We start from the raw sequence: 16,591 nt of genomic DNA, 5'->3' as shown, positions 1-16,591 counted from the left end.
GAAGGGAGGTAGCCAAAGCAGCAGCACAAATTTTGCCCGTGCCCTGAGCATGGGTTTCTCTCTGTGAAACATATGCTGGACGTTGCAGGCAATGGAGATCCCTTCCAGGATTTTGAACACGGCTGAACTTTGATGCTGTCATGGTTTAGCCCCAGCTGGCAACTAAGCCCCACGCAGCTGCTCACTCACCTCTCTCACAGTGGGATGGGGGAGAGAATCAGAAGGGTAAAAGTGAGAAAACTCCTGGGTTGAGATAAAGACAGATTAATAGGTAAAGCAAAAGCTGCGCACGCAAGCAAAGCAAAACAAGGAATTCCTTCACCACTTCCCCTGGGCAGGCAGGTGTTCAGCCATCTCCAGGAAAGCAGGGCTCCATCACGCCTAACCATGACTTGGGAAGACAAACGCCATCACTCTGAACGTCCCCCCTTCCTTCTTCTTCCCCCAGCTTTATCTGCTGAGCATGATGTCGTATGGTCTGGAATATCCCTTGTGTCAGTTTGGGTCAGCTGTCCCGGCTGTGTCCCCTCCCAACTCCTTGTGCCCACCCAGCCTCCTTGCTGGTGGGGTGGGGTGAGGAAAACTCTGTTTTCAGCACAAATCCAAAACATAGCCCCATACTAGCTACTATGAAGAAAATTAACTCTATCCCACCCAAAACCAGCACAGATACACAGTCAGAAGTCAAACCAAAGCCACCTGGGCCCATCTATGGCAAGTCAAAATTTGTGACATTTCAGCATGACAGAAACACTCTTTGTGCAGGAAAAGTACAGGAGGTTGGGTTTGGGTTTGTTTTATTTGTTTATCTTTTTTTTTTCAAGAGTGCATTTATTTTATAACTGACAGAAGTTCACTTCATTTTTAGTGGGCTTAAAATAACTTGCCAGTAATAAAACCAAGTTTCTCATAACAAGGAGAAGCTGAAGGAGTGGCTCCATGTTCAGAAGAGTCTCAGAGGTCTCTGCTGAATTCATTGACCGTGGATCAAACCAGTGTGGAGCACAGCCACTGAGGGAGAAACAGAACAAGGAGTCAGATCATCCGTAAGGTCCACAGGATGCCACCGGGGCACTCTACCACAGCTCTGGGAGAACAAGCTGGGAAAAGCTGGAGCTGCATTTTAATCAGTTGTATGTGTAGGATCCATCTGCTCTGGAACTTCAGGGAAATTTATTGCTAGCATCAGCCTCAGACATTGCAAGTGAGGTCTCTTCCGAGGGAAGACCAGTTCTCCAGGGCAAGCTGCATGACCTTTGAAAAATTCTAGGGTCGGAGTATGCGATGTACAATTTCAGCTAGATTTAACTAACTGTGACTGAGGGTCACAGGGCTTCCTAGCCATCCTCCTCCCTTTGAACCAGTCTTCAGCTGAGAGGACTAATTGGATGGACCTCTTGGGGCCCTTTCCAGCTGTTTCCTGAGATATATTTGTATTCTGCAAAGGGAAGACTCAAGCTGATTGCTTTTATTGCAGCTTCATCAGGAGAAATTTGCATTAAAAACAACGTGGCGAAAAAGGACCTGGCATCTTAAAAGGTCTCTTCTAATTCTGGCAGGTTGATCAGTACATTCTCTGCCAGACAAGAACAGTTCCCTGCTGTGTGTTTTCTAATGAATTGACCACTGCCTTTTAAAAGTAGATAGTGAAACACACTGGGTAAGCATCTTCTGAAGCAACCTTAGGGGTTTTGAATGTATCTTTACTTTTTTGCTCATATAAGGTAAATGTTCATTTTACTAATTCAGACAGGCCTTCTGAGCTGAAGTACCTTTGCACATAAACAAACTTTCCATTTGAATCACTGTTGAGTTTACCACTTAGAATAGTGATTTTAAATAAATGTATTTTACTGTGGTCCATTGCTGTAGCTTAACCAGATGGTATTTCAATCTGACCAGCCTTACCTCAGCCAGAGAGAGCTGGATGACTTCACTCTTGTCTTTGTCCAGGAGATGGAACACTTCTGAAAAGTAGAAGTGGGGGAAAAAATTGGATATAAACCACAGAGTTTGGCATGTAGAGAATCACTGTCTGACAAAATGTAGAGGTCTGGCTTTTTGCCATGATCTACTGGAAATCTAGACTGGTTCTGCAAGATAACATTACAGCTGTTCTTTCCTCTTACAAGTAATTTCTAAGCCACTTCATGGGGCGGAATAGTCAGATCTACAGCAACAAACCGAGAGTTGGCAGCAGGACAACTATAAAATCTGATGCGGTAGCATCTGGTATGATCTGGGGACAAACCTGTAAATCAGGTCTGAGTAAGGACTGTAAATGATAAATGGTACCATTTATAGGAGCTGGGACAACTTGGGGGCCAGAGCACCGATCATAAAGTGCAGATGACTGTAAAGCAGAAGAGCATGGTAGGTTATGAAAACATGTCCCTCACCCTCCGCGGTCATTCAGACAGAAAGGCTTTTGCTATTTCTCTGCTGCTTTCTCCAACAGACACAATATTTCTGGCACCCTCACATTTCCAAGCAGTTTGCTAAATTCACAGTTAAAAGACACCAAACACTTAATGAAACCCCAAAGTTTTCAGGAATTCCCTTGGCTGGTGAACAGAGGCACTTACTGAACAGGGTCTCCAAGCGGATCATACAGGCCACAAAGCCGTCGAAATCAATGGTCAGCTTGCTGCAGGCGTAGCGGATAACGATGCTGTGTTGCACCTGGTCGTTGAGCGTGAAACCTGAAGGCATGGGAAGCACATGAATCACTGACACAGCAGGTTAACATGCTGTCTTTGATGTGACTTATCCATGCACTGCTGCAGCTGCAGGCAGACCTGGGTGAAGGACTGAGGACTATTCCTCCCAGGAGGTCTGTCGGACTCCATCACCCACCTCTGCTGTGGGTCCTTTCCAAAGCCCATTGTGCTGGGTGAAGAGAGGCATAAAGCTCTCCCACAGCATTTTGTCAGACTGCATATTTCACATTGTTTCACAGCATAACCAGTCCTACGTTCCCCAGATAAACCCCTAATTAGCGAGTCTTGGCACTGCAGCTGAATAGCAGTGATTGCAGTAGAGCCAATTGCTCACATAACACATTGGGTTCTATTCAGGCCCATATTAGTGCTATTTCTGTCTCTGGATCATTCACATAAACTCCACCGAGCACAAGACAGATCAAAAACCAGTGTTCCTCTAGATGCCCCTGAGCGGGCAAGCACTGCTCCAAAAGTGAATAGCACACATCAGAGAGGATATGGCTGGGGCATGCCTTGATCAGGCTTGCACCTTCTCTAGTGTAAAGAAAGGTGGTGGGAGGAAGTGAAGGAAAAAGAGGATTTGGACATAGCTCTGAAAGAGGACAGTTAGATTAGGAAATAATGAGGGCAAAAATAGAGCGAGTAATAATCAGATGGATAAGCAATGGTCACAGCATGGACAAAAATATCAGTGGTTCATAATGCAGAACAGAGAATGGGTTTTGATGTATATAACAGCAAAAGGACATAGCGGTCCGTGACTGTCAGGAAGGGAGAACGGCACTGTCAACGCTGTGATCTAGGCGACAGGAGGGAAGCAAAGTCATTAAAAGGCTCCACTGTTCTTCCAATATTTGGTGATCCAACGGTGCCCCCGAGCAGCATACTCACCTGCCTCTCTGAGGGCATTTCGCATCTCATGGGAGTCGATGGTACCAGAGTAGTCACTGTCCACTTTCTTATAGATTGCCTGCAGCAGAGGGGAATGAGGGAATGCAGGGACGGCTTTTCAATGTGTGCCCACACAGCAATGAGATATTAGGAGCACAGGCTTTGGCTTCCATAGCTGGCTAACAGCAGTAGTGAAGACATGGTAACACGAGGCTCACCAGGCATTAGCAGCCGGAATGAAATCATCAGGACTCCTCTAGGGTTTAACTTTGGTTTGCTAGTCCATTCTGCAGCCCGTGCCCTGCCACCCTCCCTGCTCCTGTAGCTAGATTAATGCCAGGACAATCATGCCTACCTCTGCTGCGTCCACACCATCACTGTACTGTGCGGACTCAGCCTCAGGTTTCTGATGGCTGGGACAGGGGCTGCCCCACCAGCCCAAGCTCTCACTCTTTGAAACGTTAATGAGCAAGGGAAATGTTTCAAGTAGCTACTGGCAAGCAAGGCAGACTGGGAAACACATTCCCATGGGCTGGCAGCCTGCCTGCCTTCATGTTACGTGGTGGCAGACAGGCCATTGAGGAAAATATCCTATCATTTGGCAAACACTGCAACAGACAACGTCCATTTTGCTTAATATTTCAGACACGATGACAGATGCTTCTTACTGCCAGCAGGTTTATTATCCAGAATTAGATGCCACCCAGACCTACAGCTCAGACTGGAACTGGCTCTCAGGGCTTGCTTTGCTGGCACCTGCCCTAGGACAGAGCCAGTGTTTCATGAACACAATGCCTCTTCATGAACCTCCAGGACAGATGCTCTGGGCTGACCAGCATCAAGTATGGTAGCAGCAGGCTTGCCTGAAAGGGATGTTGTCAAACAAAGCAGGTCCAAATTTGACCTTCCCTCAGACCGCTTGGTTCTGGGTGAACTTCCTGGGATATTAAATCCTGTGCCACAAAAATAATTCAGCACTTCTACAAGATTTAAAAAATACAAAGCCAGGTTTTTGTAGGTCCTAAAAGTACATTTCTTGTGTTTGCTGGTGCTCAGCTGGCTATGTAACATATTGCAATGGCAGAGATATGTTCACACGAGCTTTAATACAGCAGGCAGCAGAGAGCTGTCCTTGCCAACAATGAAAGAGGGTTAATCTGACTTTCCATAAGGTATTGCAAATTATGAAGAGAGGTGGGGCCAAGGCAAATGAGGATCTGCTTGTGGCCTTTTAAATCAGAGGTGTTTCTGAGCCCTGGAACAAACTCCAACCATGAGAAGAAAGGCTTCCAAGTATATCTGCCTGTGGTGGCTTAACCCTGTCTCAGTTCTGGATCTGTACTTCAGAGCTGAGAGGGAAGGGGAGACAGTCAGAAATAACTGTGTTACCAAATACTTCTGAATCTTCATCCAAAGTGTCTTGAATTCCACAAGTCCCAAGGTGCCGGTCCCATTGGTCCGAGGATGTTAAGGCATGGTTCAAAAATCAGGATACCTCTGTCCTTAGCAAAACTGAAGAGCAACCAGTTCTGATAAAAACAAATCACCCACCACAGTGTCATCTTAATGCCATACTAGTTCTCATTTGCAATGCATCTCCATCTCACACAGACATGCCCACAGCTTTCCATTTGCTTAGCTAAAGGCATGCCAAGATTTTCTAGGCTATCTGCACTCTCGAGGATTGATACATGGAATTGCTAAATATATAAGCACAATTAGATCCACTCGCATTTTGTACATTTAACAGCAGATTAGAGTCCTTACGGAAAAAAAGGACTTGCCTCGCAGCAGACAAGTGTTAGAAACCAGAGGCAGGAACTGGAGGTGAACAGCAAGTCGATAGTAGGCTAGACAGCCTTCCCCTGTGTCCTTCAGGGCCTCGACCATCCCTTCCTATGGAAAATTATGCAGAAACAGGGAGTTGCCCCCCATGATGCTGTACTTATTGGGTTGCCCTGTTGGGTTTGGGAGACTGTGGAGTGTAGGGCAAAGGCATCACTTCTCCTAACAGCCAGTGATCCACAAGATCCACAGCTAATCCCTGCTGACCTCAACTGACCATGTCATGAGACCAACATTAGTGTAATCCTGGCAGCATGGCTCTTGACCCTCCCGGTGCATTGGCTACCTTCCCAGCACGTCAAAGGAGTACTGGGCAGATGTGCTGACCTCTCCTTTTCCCTTGGCTACGCAAAGCTGATTAGCTGCCATGTGTCCTACAAGCTACGCAGAAGGGAGGAAGGCACAGCACGCACTTGTAGCCTGCCCCCTCTGAACATGTTCTCCAGCCTGTCTCTGCTGCTTTGAGCTCTGTGCTCTATCAGCAGTACCTGACTTAGAGATGGCAGTTGAGGTTGTGCTTAAAACCTGCCCCCTGCCAAGCACGCTGTGTATGCATCCGAAACTGCACAGGCGCATCCAGGCAGAAGGTCCCTGCTTCTTCTCCTCGCTATTTTTAGGGAAAAGTTTAAGCACTGAGAGATGCAGAGCAGGTGAGAGAAGCAGCCGATGATTAAATGGTTCAGGTTTCTGCCACCCTGAGCTGATAACGCTGCTTGGCTGAATTTTATGCCTCCAGCCGTGTCCCTGAACAATGGAAGTGTAAACTTAGCCCATCTTGTCCAGGAGTTTTGCAAAGCAGATCCAGAAACTTTAAAGGTGATGAAATGACATTCAAAGGATACATCTAAAAGGCTGATCATCTCCCTGCAAGTGTTAATGTTGAATCCATCACTTTTAATATCATTTCCTGTACAAAAAGGGAGTAAAAACCCAAGTCAGAAATACTTCTAGATAAATATTTTTCTGCAGAAAACCTTGGAAATGTCAGCCACCTTAAAATCTTGTTAGCGAAGTAAATGCTCTGCCATTTCTTCCACTACTTCCCTTCAGCTGATTAACATGGCTTTTTTGGCACAGGGGCAGGGGATGCTACTGCTTCTGGCGGTAGTAAGCTTCTATCTGTCCACAGAAGTTATGCAGCAGCATAATAATATCTTCCCATGGTGGTCCTCCCAAGAAGGTACAGGGAATATAGTGCCTCTGTGGGAAATCAGCTGGCAGATGTTGGAAGGGGAGCACCAGGTGGTATTTTTCCCCCCCCATATTACAGGTTCAACAAGCCAGGAGAAACTCAGCTGGGGGCAGACACAAACTCAGTTTTTCATCACCCTTAGCTGATAGAGCTGGGTTTTTTAGCACAGATCCCATCTGTGTGCTAATGGACCCAGGCACAGACGTTCAATCTGCCCAAAGAGGAACTTTATGTCTTGCCATTTCAGCATGTGCCTCTCAGCTCCATTCAATAGGAACTACCTAAAGTTACTTACTCTTCGCCAAAACCTGATTTAGGATAGTTCGAAGTTCAACTGCAGTCACTTCACAGTCCTGGACAGAAAACAAAACATACTTTAGGTGTTAACATAAAAATTATTTGAAACAAGCTATATTCATTTGCTGTCAGACATCCAGAGACTATTTTCCTTTCATGTAAACCCTTAATTTTTTTCTAACACTTTATATTTACCATCAGACATCACATGGAGGAGATCCTCAGAAACCATGAATATTTCCTAGCCTTCCAAATGGGAAATAAGTGGTTTGTTAGGTGCTATGGTGACGTGACCCAGTAAAAGTTAACTTTTTAACAGGTTTGACTGAATTGGGTGACTACCTTCTTTCTCAGCTAAAGAGGTTCAGAAGAGCATTTGAGATTTTCCAGGCTTATGGAAACTACAACCAAACAATACTAAAATTGCCTTCTCAAAACTCAGAAAGGTCTTTCTAACTAACAAGATATTTTCCCTCTCTGATGTCAGTGGCTGCCTCTTCGTTAAGAGAAAATCTGACATGACAGCCACAGGCTAGTACGGCAGGGCTTCGCAGATACTGAGGTTTGTCAAATACAATAAATAGAGAGAAAGTTAAGCCAACGGTTTTCCGATTCCTGGGGCTTCTAAACAAAAAGGAAGGAATTGGCCAACTAGGCAATTGTCAGAATTATACGCTAACTCCACAGGTAATTTATTTCACCGTGGGATAATATTTTTACAGTCCTCACTCCCACCATCCCTATTTTCAAAGTTAGTCCATGCCCTGTATTACCAAGGGAACAAATCACATTTTTGCACCAATAAAAGGAACAATGTAGTAAAACTGCTCTATTGTAAAATAAATTGAACTGAAGCTGTGAGTTAATAAAAGAGGAGAACTGCTTGGTTTTTTGAAGACCAGACAGTAAAAGGAATCAGCAAGTCAAATATTTGCATAATCATAACAGAGAGGTCCCAGTCTTTTTCTTTCACTTTAATCCACTTACCCCTCCAGAGAGCTTTTGAAACAGAGTCTTGAACTCATCATCTATATCTTTGTTATCAACATGAGGCTAGAGGAAAGACATGACCAAGAGCGTGGTTTACAAGGTGGTTCTAGAAAGCGAGCTGTGGATATCGTAAAACAGCTTTACAGGGGACTATTTACAGCAATGGAAAATGAGCACTTGCTCTGCCACAATGGCAAAACAGTGGCACTACTTAAATCAAGACCAGCCAGAGGCTGGCTTCATATGGGAGTAAATACTTTCTAAGACTGATGAAGAAGTTTTCTTCTGTTACGAAGATAGTTTTATAAAATAGCTGCAATGAAAGTGTTGCTGCACATGGCCATAGCAATTCAGCAGTTCCTTGGAAGCCTGCTTTTGCAGTTTCTCTTAGACTTCAGGAATATCATTTGTTTCTATGGAAAGAATCATTCTGTGCCCTCCCAGCCCTCTCCTACCTGTGCTAGATGGAAGGACAATTTAATGTGTTCCAGCCCAGTCTACAAGGGTGCAGCTTCTGGGCTACATGGGCCCAGGCACGTGAAAATGCATGTGAAACTAAGACACAGAGGTATGTAAAGAATTCCCACAACCAAAAAATATTCCTTCTGAGCACAAAAACATACTGTGACCCCAGCTCAGGGGAGAAATAAAAATCTTGCTCCTGTTTTGCCCCCACATTATGAAGGAAAAGTCTGCTAGGAAAAGAAAGAATGATCTGCCAAGGTAAGACACTTACCTCATATGGGTTTGCAGACACCACATCACCAATCACCCTAAGGAAAAAAGAAAAAAAAAAAAACCAACAACCATAAATTATGAATCTACTATTTGCCTTTAAAATAATTAGCAAAACAAGCTGTTTTAATATAAGGTGGTAGTGAATGCACAGAACAGGCCTGCAGGTTTCCTGCTTCCCAGGCTCCTCATCCAACCTCTGTCTGTCCCACCTCTTTGAAGATATTTTCCTTGGGAAATCCAGCCCTGTTGTTCTTGTCTTGTATCCAGACTCCTGTTTTTTCATTCAATGGCTGCTATTGATACAACCCTTTTTAAAACCATATCCTCATCATCATACTCCCAAATCCTGCACTCTTTAATTGTGGTAACTTCTGCTTCACAGACCTGAGGAATCTAGTTACCACTTGAGTGCTTGGTGGAGAACATCTGAAGAGCCATGACCTCTCTACCAAGGATGTGTGTGTCACATATGGTAGACTACATAAGAAAATAGGTCCTAGAAATGGGACTGTTCTGCTGGTTAAAGGAAAAGATAGAGCACAGGATGTGGGTGCAACACCTGACCTTTTCCTTTATGTGCCTCACCAGCAGAAGAGGATGCTTTACAGAAAAGATACGCACTGCGTTTTAGCCTGTTTCTCAGAAAAAACTCGCAGGCAGAACTCTCCATTTTTGTAAGGCTCAAAAGTGGACGGCACAATGAGGTATTCTCCCTGGGGCAACTTCATGCGGCTGGAGACTTCACGCAGGTTGATGTAAGGATCAGACCGAGCTGCTGGTTGGTTCCTTGCGAAGAAAGCACGGTTTACATGAATATCTGTGTTATTTTCCAGCTGCGGGAAATGTGTTTTTGTTAGAAACCATTTGACAATTCACTGGTAAGCCAGCCACCCTATTTCAATTTCAGTGCTTTAAAGCCATCTCAAGTTTTTCTTAGCATAAAATAATAAATCTGCGAGTGATGGCATAAAAGATAACCAACAGGGTTCTGTCATGGGAAACAGTCAGGAAGATAATTAGAAGGGGCAAGGATCTTCCTCTATACAGATTATCTTTTCACATGTCTCTCTACAATTTGTGATATAAAATAAATAAAAAGATCATAATGTGTGCTCGTATCTGGTCAAACTAGTACCTGCTGTACTTAAGTTGTCCATGTATTGAGCAATTTTTGGTTTCATAGGCTGTTTGTGGAAAATTTAAATTTCAGAATATTTTTGAGCAAGTTATGGTATGGGATAAATCTCCTAATTGCATAGGAACTGTAGTCTCTAATTTCTTTAAACAGACAGAAAAGAATAGTAAACAAGACAAAGTAGCAGTCACAAGGGTGAGGCTTTTGGGGCCACATTAGCTGATTTACCCAACTTCTATTAGTAATACTAAGGATATTCCTTTGGATTATGTGTAGAATAGTACTTAACTTTTCCTTAACACCAATATACACTTAAGCAAGTGAAACATTGCATAGGTCATGAAACAAAACACCTATGTAAGAAGAAACAGTAGTGTAAGAATAACATCTCTGCTATAAACCTCCTATTCATGACTTTTGCTCCACAGGGATATCTTTCAAAAAGCGTGATTCAATGATGCACAAAAAGTGCTGTGTGGTTGACACAGGGTGGGGAACATTGCATACAGATAAGGTTTCTGGCTGTCTAAGATCAAAGCATACAAAGATGTTCCCAAATATTTCATAATCATTCCATTTTTCTGTTGTAAACTGTAGAAAAATACGGGAGGAGGGTGTCCTCTTTTGTTCTGAAGGTAAAATGGGATTTGTTATTTATTCAACAGCCCCATCCTTCCTCCTCACTCAATCTTAAGCTAAGTGGGACTGCAAAGATTAAGAATCCAGATCTGTATCTTTTTCAATCTATAAAGTTCATTTTCCCTTTGCATCTGCAAGGCTGTTAAAAGAGCACAGTTAATTGCTACATGACCACATATTCATTTACTGAGAGACAAGAAAAGGGCTGAAAAGCCGAGGAAAAAATGGAAGTGCAGGCTGCTGGACCTCAGTAATGAATATAGGCTATTCCTACTGCCAGACACCCCTGGGGTCTCTTTCCTCAGGAATGAAAAGTCTCTTTACCTCAGTATTGACATCTAGGAGGATTAGGGAATGTTGAGCAGGGTTTTTTCAGTACCAGGAGCCTCAGCTCAGAACTATGAAAGGAATGGATCCACAGAGTTTGGCATTTCTTCTAAACATTAGCTACATTTTCTCAATTTTAGAGTGCAGACACCGTTCTGCCTTCACCTGTACTAAATAGACAAATTCTGACCTCTGTTATACAAACTTAGTGGAAGCCAGATTTCAACAAGTATAGATGAAGTCAAGATTGGGACTAAGATGTCTGTAATAAATGCTTGTGCCCCAATCCCTTGGTTATTCGGAACTTGAGATATTGGTCCAGTGATCCAAGAACAAAGCCCTCCAGAAGAGCTGTCATTAGTAAGGAAGAAGTCTGCCTGGTAGCTAAATTCTCCACTGCAACAGGAGGTCCCCATCTGGAGGGTAGAAGTCTTCAGCAGAGACTACATACCTCCTCAGGAATCTGAAAGGAAGAGAAAGAGCTGATGTTAAAGGGCTGCTACATACCCACATCTATCATTAGGAAAAAAAAAAATCAGATAAAGCCTCCTTGAGACACTTTTTTTTCATTTTCATTTACAACCACATATTATACTATCAGTTATACATAAAGTTCTAGCTTGTGCTAGAGCTGTTCCAAAGAAAAAACAGGATTTTCATCCAAAGGAATTAAATTGCAACATTTAATTGCTTCTCTCCTGATATGGCGTTGTGAATGATACTATTGGTTGGAAATATTTGGGTAAGCCTTTAAATGTTCGGTCAGGAAAGTCAACAAGTTAGCCCCACTTTGCTAACCAAAAACAAACTAAGAATTTATTACAGCAGACCTAAAATCTACTAGTCTACTGTTACTGGAATATGATGAAAATATACCATCACTAGCAACCAGCCTGAAGGTGATGAGATTGTTGTAAGGCAATTGTAACAAATTTCAATTAACTAAATTGCTATGTTCATTTGTACCTCCAAATATAAGGTAGCTTTTCCAAAAGCAATTAGTTGTCTTAAGAGCACAGTTTCCAGTGAAGACCACAGACAGTGTCCTCCCAAGTCACGAAAGAGCTTTTGGAACTATCGCACATAAAATGATTCTGAGGCCTGAGATAGCCCCTGGAGACCTCAGGTCTTGTTCCTTATAACGAGCACACTAGAAGGCCAGGAGCTCAGTGATGGGCACCCTCACAGTTATTGCCAGTAGGCAGTTTGAGCTACGTGACTTACAAAAGCTTTGCAGGGCAGGTAGACTTGAGCATACACCTCTTCACCTTCTCCTGCACAGAGATCTGCTTTAGGTCACCATCCATGCTGTCCTAACCGGACCTCCTCAGCCACAGCATCAGCTGCAATGATGTAAATCTACAACAGCGTGTGACTCTAGTAACTTGGATCATAGCTGAATGTCTGCCTGAGATGACTTAGCAGCCATGCCTTTCAAAATAAAGTCTTCATCTTGTTAAGAGCCACCAAATCTACCCTACTGTGGAAAAGATCACAGAGGAGGCAGGTGGGCTGAAACAGATGTAAAGCACAAAAGCTCTGCTAACTTCTCCGAGGTTGTACTCAGTGATATGAGCAGGCAAACATCCTTAATGTGCAAATTCAGGATGCCAGTAGGCCAGGGTGCTTGGCACCATGCAGATGGCAACTCAGAAATGTGCTCAGTGAGAACCATTTGTGTATGCAGACACGTAGGCACTAGAGAAAACCTTTCCTAGTTTTGAACCATCCTGCAGAAGACATATTAGCAGAAGTCAGCCATTCCCATCTGCTCCCACCTGTGCTGGTTAATGATCTTCATCCAGTGGAATCTACACAACATTTAATTGCTTTTCTCCAGATACGATATTGGGAATGATAACACTGGTTGGAAATTCTTATATTTGCTTCTCTCCCCTGATATCACAGAAATTAGAGGTGACACTGTAGGTTTTTTCCCTACATTTTTTAGAGATAGAAGCAACACTGGGAGAATTAGGAAAGAAAAAAAAAACCAACCCAAAATTACTGAACCAGAACAATAGCATGGCAGACAATGAATCAAACCAATTTTCAAATGCAAAGGAAAAATAATAAAAAAAGGAAAGTGACTACTGAGCACTAACGATAGGCTGTAATCAGAAACACTTATCTGGAATTGCCAGGCACCCTGAGCCTGCCCCATTCAGATTTTGTAAGAGAAGGCTCTCAATGAGACTGTTGCTAAATTATTGCCTCTAGTTTTACACTGCTCTCCTGTTAAAGTGGGACAAAAACCAAGCCTAAATTTATCTGAATCTTCCCATATTATGTGGGTCAGGAAGAAATGAGAGAAGGATTTGAATCATCTTGCAAAATCCAGTTCTTATTGAAGTCTAGTGCTGAATGTCAAGAGGTAGCACATTGCTAATTTTTTCCAGCATAACAGAACAAAGAATAAAGCCTTTAATCAGGAACAAACTTTACCCGATAGAGCGAATAACCAATACTAAGCAGACCTTCTCCCATTTTCTTCTGTCTCCTGCGGTTCTTCTGCATCAAGCCCACCAGTATAGTACAGCATGGCTCATCCAAACTCCCTTCATGGTCATCATCTGGTTTGTCCAACCGGATTTTAAACTGGGGATTGGTCCAGTATGTCGCTAAGAATTCCCAAGGTGACACAAAAAGGAGGAGATTTTGTTGTCATTATAGCCCAGGTGGCTGTCCCTAGAGTTACAGAGAATACCTCTTTGGAAGGACTTTTGCCTGGAGTTTTTCCAGCCCTTTCCATTACATTATATGGTTTTATGTTTTCACAGCTATGCTGAATATCAATTGGAGCCACAGCAAATCAAAGCACCAAGGTTATTTCCTGGGGAATAATGACCAACAGGGAGGAGCTGATATTGTTAATTCCAGCCAGTCATTTATCTCCAGGAAATGTCCTTGGCCAAGGCTGTTATTGTTGCAAGAGGACCAAATGCCAGGCAGCCTCTCCAGAGGTCTAACCTGAAAATGACTGGGAAACAACACTGTCACTGAACTGTGACACTTTTCTGGCCTACCCACCCCTTTGGAGGATTACTCCAGCCAGTAGCAAAAGCCGTGTAAGCAGGAAAAGCAGACAGAGAAAGAAAGAAAAGAATACAGCCATGAATTAACTGCTTAGTGAGCTGGGAATCCCTGACGAGGAAATAAGTGTGAATTAGATCTTCATTTAGACTGCCAAGCTTTTGCTTGCTGTCTAAACCCCACAGAAAGAGCTGAACCTCCAAGCCCTTCCCACCAAAGCCCCCTCCAGTTAACAAGATTTATTTTTTTATAGTTTTGTTTGGTATTTCACCAAATGCCCACTTGGCTGGGTCTCCACCTTGGTAATTCTGGCAGCCCCCAGCAGTTGAACCCCGTCTCCACTGTCCGTTAAACAGGGTCAGGTCCCATTTATTGACCTCATTGCTTGTCAGTGTGTCGGGAGTCAAGTTGCAGATCTCAAGGCGGGTGAACTGCCTTTGAAAATCCGAAAATGCCATCCTGGTGCACAAAAAGACCAGGGTTAGTCCATCAGCCTGCAACAGCCGAGGCTACTGCAGATGAATGTCTTTCCCAACAGGGCAGCAAACGTCAGTACTACAGAGCTGCCCAAAGCCCCATTTAATTGAACTTTGAAACTTGGAACTGGCTTTTGGGAAACAAAATTTCCCACTCCCTGAATGAGCTGTATCTCCTGGAGACAGTTGTTCTCAACGGCTGTTACACTTTATGGGCTCAGTCACCATTTTCTGTCACCCCAGCTGTGAGCATTCCCTTGTGGACCATGCTTCATAAGTAAATTCACTAAAACTGGTGGAACAAAATATGCAAGGAGATGCCATTTAATGGGAGTAAGAGTTGGCCCTTACGAAAGCATCACTCTGTAGAAAAACAGTCTCAGTTTGATGTTTTGCTTTAATTCTATCATTGATGGGGTTTTTTACCATTCTTAGTAGGTTTGCATGAGTGACAGACCTTGATCACTTCATGCCGCAAGCAGAGGTCTGCTCTCATTTCTTAGTGCCTTATGGCCCGTATAGCTGATTGCACTGGAAGACAGTGGCCATTTATCTTTCCAGTCTAGGACAGAGTGACATGGGTTCAGTACTGATCCATATAATCAGCTAACTGGGAAGGGCTTTCCATTAGGTCTGGGTAAACAGACTCTTCCCAAGCTGGTAATCTAAACTTTTTCATTAGTGTGTAGCATTTAGGCAAAAAAACAAACCTCAAAATGTAGAGCAGCTGAGGTTCATTCTTGCCACCTCATTAATTTTATTACCATCTGGTCTCTATATTTTGGATAAGCACTGAGTTATGCAAGCTCTAATAAAAGGTAATGTTTGAACGGGAAGGGAGATAAACAAGAGGCTAACAAAGCATGCATGTCATTATTAACCCCCTTGGTGCTGGCAGTTTCTCCCCATCCAACTGAAAGGACTGCTTAAAGAGCATACATGCACATAAAATGTCAGAAAGATTAAGCTAAATGAACAATTCTCACCAAAACTCTCCATCATCTACTTGCTTATCCAGAGCCTGTTTTTGTTTGGGATCAACATAATTCCATTCAGGAGCACTGCAGACAAAGCACAAAAGCAAGCTGTTCAGTTGTTGTATTTTATTCTACAATGAGATCAGAGTTAGGGTCTCTCTTCGGTTACAGCTGATAAGGGAGTATGTATTTCTTCAACAACTAGACCTTCTGCCCCTCCCAATGGCAGTACACACTGCAACCTGACTATACAAGGCTGGAATCAGACTGCAACCGTATTTGCAACAAATAAGCCTTAAACTGAATCATCACTGCCAGGTGCCAGAATGTACAAATATTGCAGACTGGCTGGATTAGGTAACACTCAGCCTGAAAGTCGGGCAGAGCTTCTCCATTGTAAGATCTATTGGGATGCCTGATAGTCTCCCTAGGGAAATGATATAAACTCCACTGTTGGGGTCCCAGAAGAACAAGAAAGCAAAAAGGTTGAATTTGAAAATGTGCTGCAGATAAACGGCATTGCTCCTTTCCCATTCTGATGTTAATGTGCAGCAAGCTGGATTCTGCTCTGATCCGCTCCCACGTGGCAACGCAGCTCTGCACCTGCCTCAGCAGGGTTGTCCCGTGGTAAAACAGGTGTACCAAAATCAGGATATGGCATGTGTGCATGCCTGAGGCACCTTATCTTGGGGCTGAGCAAAGCAGCTCTGACAAAGGTAAAAATAATTGTAATGTTTATCTCTATTTTCTACCCTTAAGTATGATACGACACCAGCACCAGGACTGCAGTCAGTCAGGACAGGAAACTGAAATCTCAGTGCGTTGCATGAAAAAATATATTGTGGCCCAAATGAAAGTAAAATTTATGCCATTCTAAATATAAAAATAAAAGAGGTGTTATCACTGCCATTCTCCTGAGATTCCAAGATAGTTAAAGCCCAGACAGTTTCTGAGAGATTTTCAATCTTCTGGGTCCTTAGCTTAGTCAACATCCTCATTTTTTCAAGATTCTCCAGTAGAAAGCAAATACTGGTCTGATTTATTGCCGAGCAACCTTAGAGTTGAAGCAGATGCACAATGGTTTATCCCTGCTGTAATTCCCCAGAATGGGATTGCCTTGCATATTCTGCTAAGGTCCCGGCACCATCAGTAGGATCAATCTGAGAAAAGTTATCTTGCAAAATGACATGGATACGGCTTGCATTGGGCTGCTCTCGATTAAAACGTGGGCTGTTCTCTCTTATTAGAAAGCTCTGTCTGAGGCAGGGAAGAATGTCTGCTGGGCAGAGCGGATCAATATCTAACCTTGCTAATAAATTAATAGTGTT

The 16,591-nt window shown here is 43.4% G+C and overlaps 1 protein-coding gene across 1 annotated transcript in view; it reads right to left on the bottom strand.

Annotated features, from left to right (window-relative positions):
* Positions 1 to 785: 785 nt before the first annotated feature.
* The window catches only part of CAPN8 (calpain 8), a 31,218-nt gene continuing 15,412 nt past the window's right edge, over positions 786 to 16,591 (bottom strand). Inside the window, exons 8-21 of the mRNA XM_075042015.1 lie at positions 15,273 to 15,347; positions 14,109 to 14,269; positions 13,223 to 13,398; positions 11,229 to 11,240; positions 9,298 to 9,509; positions 8,675 to 8,711; positions 7,936 to 8,001; positions 6,947 to 7,004; positions 6,300 to 6,366; positions 5,004 to 5,070; positions 3,615 to 3,693; positions 2,586 to 2,702; positions 1,909 to 1,967; positions 786 to 1,011 (exon numbers count right to left, since the gene is read on the bottom strand). Of these exons, the coding sequence (XP_074898116.1) occupies positions 988 to 1,011; positions 1,909 to 1,967; positions 2,586 to 2,702; positions 3,615 to 3,693; positions 5,004 to 5,070; positions 6,300 to 6,366; positions 6,947 to 7,004; positions 7,936 to 8,001; positions 8,675 to 8,711; positions 9,298 to 9,509; positions 11,229 to 11,240; positions 13,223 to 13,398; positions 14,109 to 14,269; positions 15,273 to 15,347 (1,210 nt within the window). The 3' untranslated portion in view covers positions 786 to 987. The remainder of the gene's footprint in view (positions 1,012 to 1,908; positions 1,968 to 2,585; positions 2,703 to 3,614; positions 3,694 to 5,003; positions 5,071 to 6,299; positions 6,367 to 6,946; positions 7,005 to 7,935; positions 8,002 to 8,674; positions 8,712 to 9,297; positions 9,510 to 11,228; positions 11,241 to 13,222; positions 13,399 to 14,108; positions 14,270 to 15,272; positions 15,348 to 16,591) is intronic.

This window comes from Buteo buteo, chromosome 12 (assembly GCF_964188355.1).
Source record: "Buteo buteo chromosome 12, bButBut1.hap1.1, whole genome shotgun sequence".
NCBI classification, from domain to species: Eukaryota; Metazoa; Chordata; class Aves; order Accipitriformes; family Accipitridae; genus Buteo; species Buteo buteo.
This window is presented reverse-complemented; position numbering and strand designations above follow the sequence as displayed.